At 35.7% G+C, this 7,278-nt stretch overlaps 3 protein-coding genes and 1 long non-coding RNA gene across 4 annotated transcripts in view; 1 reads left to right on the top strand and 3 right to left on the bottom strand.

Annotated features, from left to right (window-relative positions):
- On the bottom strand, window positions 612-1,247 carry LOC104776359. Its single transcript, XR_766122.2, has 3 exons — window positions 1,218-1,247; window positions 995-1,117; window positions 612-890 (listed from the first exon to the last, which is right to left on the bottom strand). It is a non-coding gene; the product is annotated as an uncharacterized LOC104776359 (long non-coding RNA).
- LOC104776350 (protein cornichon homolog 1-like) lies at window positions 1,707-3,294 on the bottom strand. Its single transcript, XM_010500399.2, has 4 exons — window positions 3,049-3,294; window positions 2,251-2,432; window positions 2,028-2,150; window positions 1,707-1,923 (listed from the first exon to the last, which is right to left on the bottom strand). Exons 1-4 carry the CDS (start codon window positions 3,121-3,123, stop codon window positions 1,863-1,865), a joined length of 441 nt encoding a protein of 146 aa, XP_010498701.1. The 5' UTR covers window positions 3,124-3,294; the 3' UTR covers window positions 1,707-1,862.
- Window positions 3,892-5,881, bottom strand: LOC104776342 (chaperone protein dnaJ 6-like). Its single transcript, XM_010500386.2, has 8 exons — window positions 5,775-5,881; window positions 5,395-5,493; window positions 5,189-5,290; window positions 4,907-4,966; window positions 4,698-4,804; window positions 4,525-4,607; window positions 4,331-4,421; window positions 3,892-4,237 (listed from the first exon to the last, which is right to left on the bottom strand). Exons 1-8 carry the CDS (start codon window positions 5,814-5,816, stop codon window positions 4,033-4,035), a joined length of 789 nt encoding a protein of 262 aa, XP_010498688.1. The 5' UTR covers window positions 5,817-5,881; the 3' UTR covers window positions 3,892-4,032.
- Window positions 6,293-7,278, top strand: part of LOC104776331 (ras-related protein RABA4d) — a 1,769-nt gene continuing 783 nt past the window's right edge. The window contains exon 1 of the mRNA XM_010500375.1: window positions 6,293-6,579. Within this exon, the coding sequence (XP_010498677.1) occupies window positions 6,353-6,579 (227 nt within the window). The 5' untranslated portion in view covers window positions 6,293-6,352. The remainder of the gene's footprint in view (window positions 6,580-7,278) is intronic.

Here is a 7,278-nt window from a genome sequence, read left to right as displayed (position 1 = left end):
ATATATTACCTTGGCATTACAAGGTCTTTTATAGTAAAGTCAACATACTTGCGCGGTATATTATTAATGAATGCATTCCCTTAAAAAGTTTTATGTAACTATAGTAATAACTTTATTTTATATATTTCAAAATTATTGTAAGGTTATGAACATATAAAAATGATATATGCATAGCAGGCATAGCATATAAATATATAATAAAATTCTAGAGTTTCATATATATATATATATATATGGCATTGCCTCTGATGTATTAATCTCTAATATTTAATTTAGAACAAACATCATGTAAAACATACTTGCGCGGTATGTATACGATGTATTCTGGTTTCGATTAGGTAAGTGAACAGCGCCTATTTGCTGGTTTAAGTGGCCTAATCGTTGTGAGTTAAAAGAAAGATGCACCCACTGACCCCCGGCCAAGTATGGAAAGTGTAGCCTCCCTTGTATCTTGACATGATCTTTTGGCTTGGATTGAATAGTTTGACCTTAACGTATCTAGTAGTTGATTTTGAGTCTCTAGTTAATCTAGAGTCTAGTAGTCTCCTGATCGATGTAGCCTTATTCCCAACCATTCTCCAATCCTCATTCTTGATAAATGATTTTATGAATCCAATTATGAGACTATAACATTATATTGTGCAAAAAACTGGTGAAACAATCCATGTCAAAAGATTTGTGAGGAATTTTCCAGTAAAAGTACATTATATAAATCTACATCATGAATCCCTAATTGGCTAATTCTAAGCAGGGATGTAAAACCCGTCTCACAATTTTCTCAAACACACTCAGCAAATAAATGGGGAGTGGTTAAAGCAGAGCGCATAAATCAAAACAAATGAAGCAGATCATCGTCCTCCGTGAAGCTATAGACCGCCGAGAGAGTAAGCCTGCAAATAAAAAAATTATGAACTCAGTGTAGGAACTCATAGTAAAAGAGCCAAAATGAGAGTGGATTTAAATATTGGAGAGCCAAAGTTGTAGTGTTTTCTACCTAAAGACAACCATGATGAAGAGAAGGATGTAGAAGCCGAGCTTGGTAAACCGGAACTTCTTTTCAAAGCTAATAGCACGGAACACTTCAGTGACATCAATGAGATAACGCCGCTCATTGTATCTAAAAACAACGGAACCAGGTGGTTAATTAGTTTCCAGGCATGTAAAAATCAAGAAAGAATCAATAGCAAATATGGATGGATAGAGAGAGAGATGCTTACAACATAGCGTGATAGACTGTTACAGGGAGTNATATATATATATATATATATGGCATTGCCTCTGATGTATTAATCTCTAATATTTAATTTAGAACAAACATCATGTAAAACATACTTGCGCGGTATGTATACGATGTATTCTGGTTTCGATTAGGTAAGTGAACAGCGCCTATTTGCTGGTTTAAGTGGCCTAATCGTTGTGAGTTAAAAGAAAGATGCACCCACTGACCCCCGGCCAAGTATGGAAAGTGTAGCCTCCCTTGTATCTTGACATGATCTTTTGGCTTGGATTGAATAGTTTGACCTTAACGTATCTAGTAGTTGATTTTGAGTCTCTAGTTAATCTAGAGTCTAGTAGTCTCCTGATCGATGTAGCCTTATTCCCAACCATTCTCCAATCCTCATTCTTGATAAATGATTTTATGAATCCAATTATGAGACTATAACATTATATTGTGCAAAAAACTGGTGAAACAATCCATGTCAAAAGATTTGTGAGGAATTTTCCAGTAAAAGTACATTATATAAATCTACATCATGAATCCCTAATTGGCTAATTCTAAGCAGGGATGTAAAACCCGTCTCACAATTTTCTCAAACACACTCAGCAAATAAATGGGGAGTGGTTAAAGCAGAGCGCATAAATCAAAACAAATGAAGCAGATCATCGTCCTCCGTGAAGCTATAGACCGCCGAGAGAGTAAGCCTGCAAATAAAAAAATTATGAACTCAGTGTAGGAACTCATAGTAAAAGAGCCAAAATGAGAGTGGATTTAAATATTGGAGAGCCAAAGTTGTAGTGTTTTCTACCTAAAGACAACCATGATGAAGAGAAGGATGTAGAAGCCGAGCTTGGTAAACCGGAACTTCTTTTCAAAGCTAATAGCACGGAACACTTCAGTGACATCAATGAGATAACGCCGCTCATTGTATCTAAAAACAACGGAACCAGGTGGTTAATTAGTTTCCAGGCATGTAAAAATCAAGAAAGAATCAATAGCAAATATGGATGGATAGAGAGAGAGATGCTTACAACATAGCGTGATAGACTGTTACAGGGAGTGCGACGAGAAAAAAGACCCAATGCCATGTGAAGAGGAAGAGAAGGCAGAGTGACCCTTGGAGGATAAACTCAGGAATTACCAAGCGGTTGATACGGGTACTTGTTTCAAAAGGGTTCAGGTAATCAGCTTCTAAATCCGTTAAACAGATAACCTACACACAAAAAAAGAACCACACTAACATCAGTTACAAAAATTGAATAGTAAAAGGGGATCTCAATGCGTTGTTCATTATCAGAAAAGGCAGTTAGTTTTAAGTAAACACTATTGGTATTACTAGTATCTAACCTCATTGAATCACATGTACTCAGCTATCACATCGCAATCAAAACTAATGACTATAATAACTCGCAATAAAAGAAGAGCTTTACACTAAATCTGTTACCATTGACGAAGTTTCATCTCACATACTACTGTAGTCAGACATTGCAGACAAATCCAAATCAGAAATAAGAGCAACTTTTTTGAGTTAGTAGCAAAAGAACGAACAATGAAACCTCTCCTCTATGGACCCAAAAAGTTCTAAATTGCGGGTACGAGATCAAAATTGTGCCATTCCTAATTTTGTTTTTCTTCTGATCGGGTTTAACTACGCCCAGCAAAAAGCTAAGTTGCTCGGGTTTAAAAAAAAAAAAAAAGAAGTAGAAATTCCGACACTAAGGATTTGAACAGTAAGGAAATCCGAGAGGACAGATCTCGAATTTAAGAATCTCAAACTAATTAATGGATTGAAAGTAAAGGAGGGGACAAAACAAAAGTAATAGATTTACCTGATAGAAGACGGAAGCGACGAGAGCCAAGCTGACGAAGAAGGAGATTATCCATAAAAGCAAATCCCAAGCCATCTCTATATATTTTGGTTTCCTTCCAAAGAATCTCACAGAGACCAGACTAAAATTTTATTATCAGAGACAGAGACTAATAAATACTTTAAACCCTTTTTGGAAATCTGAACTCTTTCTTCTGAATCCTACCTAGTTTGTACTTTACTTGTAACTTCTGAACTATATTTTGGTTTCCTTTTGTTTTTAGGTTCTAACTTTCTTTTTTACCAATATTTCCCTTCTTTTTCTTTTGTTATTTTCCTTCTTTTTAGTATATTTCGTTGATTTGCTAGATTTTTAAAAAAGATATATATTTAAGCAATACATAATTTGTGATTTCAAGAGATTTCTTATTTTAAGAGTTGCCTACTCAGCCTTTTTTTTAAAATCTACAATTAAGTACAAATATATATTGATAATATATAATATTACATTTCATCATTATCAACATTTAAAAGAAGAAACAATTATAGATTTTTTTTCAATTTTAACGTTTTCATTTGGCTTGAAACAATGAAACTTATGTTATTATGCAATGTTACTTATCATAGAATTAAATTTTTTAGTTTTTCTTAGTTTGTAAGAACGAAGACATGATATATGGGTAAAATCAGCTTTTATTACTACTCTCAAATATCAGCTGTCTTAGTTTGAAAGAAGGAAGGCAACATCACAATCAGCTTTTTAGTCTAAAAATCTGTGAAAATGCATGATGAATGCATGATGAAAATCTGTGAAGGCATACTCAACTCTACCTATGTATGATGAATGCAAGTTGCAAAAGAGGAGAGAGTAGAATTTACGATACAGATTTCACAAACACTGTTTACACAAGTATTATAACCTTAAGATCCAATTTCCGCTAATCTTGGTTTCCATCACAAACACAAAACCGACAGAGGCTAGAGATCAAAAATTACAACATAAATCCTACTTTTTCCTTGACTTCTTCGATGATCTCCGGCTTTCAACTTTTCTCTGTGCAGCTTCGAACTCTTCTTCGTTTGGCTCACTGTCCGCACTGCTACCATACCTAGATACAAGTGACGAGAACATTGTATCAAACTTCTCTTTCCTCTCATCTCTTCGCTGGGATATCATAGCGTATAAATCTTTATCTGCACCCTTTGCTGGTCTGGAAAGTATGGAAATTTTAGAACAGGTTACAACAAAGTTAACTTCAGAGGGAAATATTATTGGATTAAAGGTATACATATGAGAAGCTTACTTCCGTCTCATCTTCTGAGGATTCGTGGGAGGTTCCATTTCTGAAATTTCTTTTGCCCATTTCTTGTAAGCTTTTGTTGATTTCACTTCTCCTGGATAAAAAAGGAAACAATCGTTTCATAATGTGCAAACAAATCAGAACTTGAATGCGTTCTGTACACAGAATTATGGCAAGATAGAGACATAGAAGCCTACCCGCTGCAATGGCCTCATCAATCATATATTTGAATCGGTGTGAATCAAGCTTGGTGTTTGAGCAAAGCATTGAGCAGAAAAGCCTGCAAGAGATATAGTGCCCATAATGGCCTATATAAACTTTCAATTCACAAACTTAACAATAATGAAAACAAGGGGAGGATAGTATATACCTGCTCATTTTACCCTTGAACTTCTTATACAGCTCAATCAAATCATTCTTCTCGGATTCAGAACCCCTGTAGTTGGCCTCAAACTCTTCAATATCTTCTTCGGTGACCTATACAACACAATTGTCACAAGAATTAGTATGTTAAGGAAACAGAAAAACCACTTGTGTGCAAGGTCCAAAAAGGAACTAAGTGTGTATGGTGTTCACTACCTTCTTGTACATGGCCTTGAAAAAGTCCCTCAAGTTGTCAACCACGTCTCCCGAAAGATCCTAATAATAAGATGGCAAAACCAGTTTGTAAGAAAACCCTAGCAGTATTCTTACTTAAAGTTAAAAGCTTTCTTTCACCAAATTCATTAGAACAGAAGCTGGAGATAGTACTAGAGACTGATACATGTGCTGTGTAAAAGTATGTAAACAATCTACAAATTACCAAGCATGTTTTAAAAATTCTGAAACTGAAATCATGAAGATAACAAGAACCAGACTTACAGCATCATCAACTGAGCCAGTTTGATCATAGACTGCTCTTTTCTCTTCATCACCAAGAATGGATATCACCTTTTGCAGCTGCTGAAATTTCTCTTTAGCCTCCTGTATGAAATCAGAAAACAAGAATTCATGTTTCCATGTAAAACTGAATTGGACCCATTGAAAAAAGTAAATTAAATTAAAACACTCAAGAGCAGACGTTTAACCTCATCGTCCTTGTTTTTATCAGGATGAAGCCTCAATGCTAACTTATGGTATGCTTTCCTGATCTCCTGTGGAGATGCTGTTGATTCCACACCAAGAGCCTACAAGGAACAAGGATTAGTTCGTTTCATTGATCTCTAATCATAGAATTAATCACCAACAAACCAAGGGGATTCTCAGAGTTTAAAACTTCGGATCATATAAACAAGTAAAGTTCGGGCTTTTACAATCCTAACAACCAACGAGACTATCACACTAAAACATTCATCAGAAGCTTAATTTGGGACAAGCCCCAAATCCAGAAATGAAAACCCTAATAAATCCTAATCGCAGACAGAAATCGAAACAAAAAGAGACAATTCGCAGAGGATAAAGAGATAACCTCGTAAAGATTTTTCTCACTGGATCTCCCATCATTCTCCATTTCCAACGTCCTTGGGCGAGAAAGCACACACTCGCTAGAGAAGCAGTCAAGTTATTAAANAAAAAAAAAAAAAAGCTTCTTTAGAAGGTTTATGGCGCCAATTACCTTTTGTGTTGCCGCCTCTCTATATTAACATTCTAAAACCTAACCGAATTTGATTTTTTGGTAATAACTTCGGTTTAAAATTAGTTGGTTCTGATTTCGCCGGTTATGATTTTTACCGTACCGTGCCATTAGTTTTTTAAGCTGCGAGTTAAATAATATAGACGGCCAAGATGAAGGGTGAAGTTTGTGATCCATGGTCCCCGCATCGGCCGTTAATCCTCTCTTTTGCTTTCTCTGAATAATTTTTTTTCTCACCATTCATTGTGATCTGAGTGTCTTGTACCGAGACCCGTCGCGTTTTGATCTGTGTTTGAGAGGAGCCTTTTCGTGTTTCGTGAATTCTTGAAATTTTTCTGATTGTCACTGTTTTTCTTGTTGTTGTTGTTTTTTTTGTTAATCTATACTAGTATTTAAATAAGAGGGGAATAGATATGTCTAATTTGTATGGAGATTATAACCAAAAGATCGATTACGTATTCAAAGTGGTGTTGATCGGTGATTCCGCGGTTGGCAAAACTCAGCTGCTTGCTAGGTTTGCTAGGAATGAGTTTAGCGTCGATTCTAAAGCCACCATCGGTGTTGAATTCCAGACTAAAACGCTCGTCATTGATAACAAAACCGTCAAAGCTCAGATTTGGGATACCGCTGGCCAAGAAAGGTTTTTTTGCTTTCTTATCTTCCTTTGCTTGCACTTCCTTTTTTTTTCTTTTTTTGAAAATCATTCATCAAGAGTAGCATTGGCATGTATATAATATAGAAATGCATGGATACAACCCAGTTTGGTTATTGCTGGTAACATTTACAACTCATCCCATTCATTCATTAGTTTTGCCATATATGCCTTCTTCACATGTTAGCCAACAAGTTAAACATATATGAATCACAGGCTGGTTGGAATATCTTGAATTTTGTTTGTCTTCAAAGTTCTAATACAAATGATAATTATTAGTACTGTGTTTTCGAGATTGAAAATAACCAGTATGTTGCGACACAGTATTTGGAGAAGCATGTGGGTTATTGAAATATATCAGAACCAAAGATTGTTCTGTATGAACTTTACTAAAAACCAGATAGTTCCACATTTGCTTTTGTTACTCTAGCTAGGAACATGATCATCCACTTGTGTGAATTAGTTTTTCTTCTGCATGGCCAATAATGGGAAAATGGGTAACATACTATGTAATGGTCGATAATCACCCTCATGTATACTAGAGACTGATCACTCTGTCTTAAGGCTCTCTTAGACACGTATGCACATGAATCAAAACTTTGACTCTTGTTCTATTGCAGATATCGGGCGGTGACAAACGCATACTACCGAGGTGCAGTTGGAGCAATGTTGGTCTATGACATGACA

Source organism: Camelina sativa, chromosome 1, assembly GCF_000633955.1.
Source record: "Camelina sativa cultivar DH55 chromosome 1, Cs, whole genome shotgun sequence".
Taxonomy (NCBI): domain Eukaryota; kingdom Viridiplantae; phylum Streptophyta; class Magnoliopsida; order Brassicales; family Brassicaceae; genus Camelina; species Camelina sativa.
This window is presented reverse-complemented; position numbering and strand designations above follow the sequence as displayed.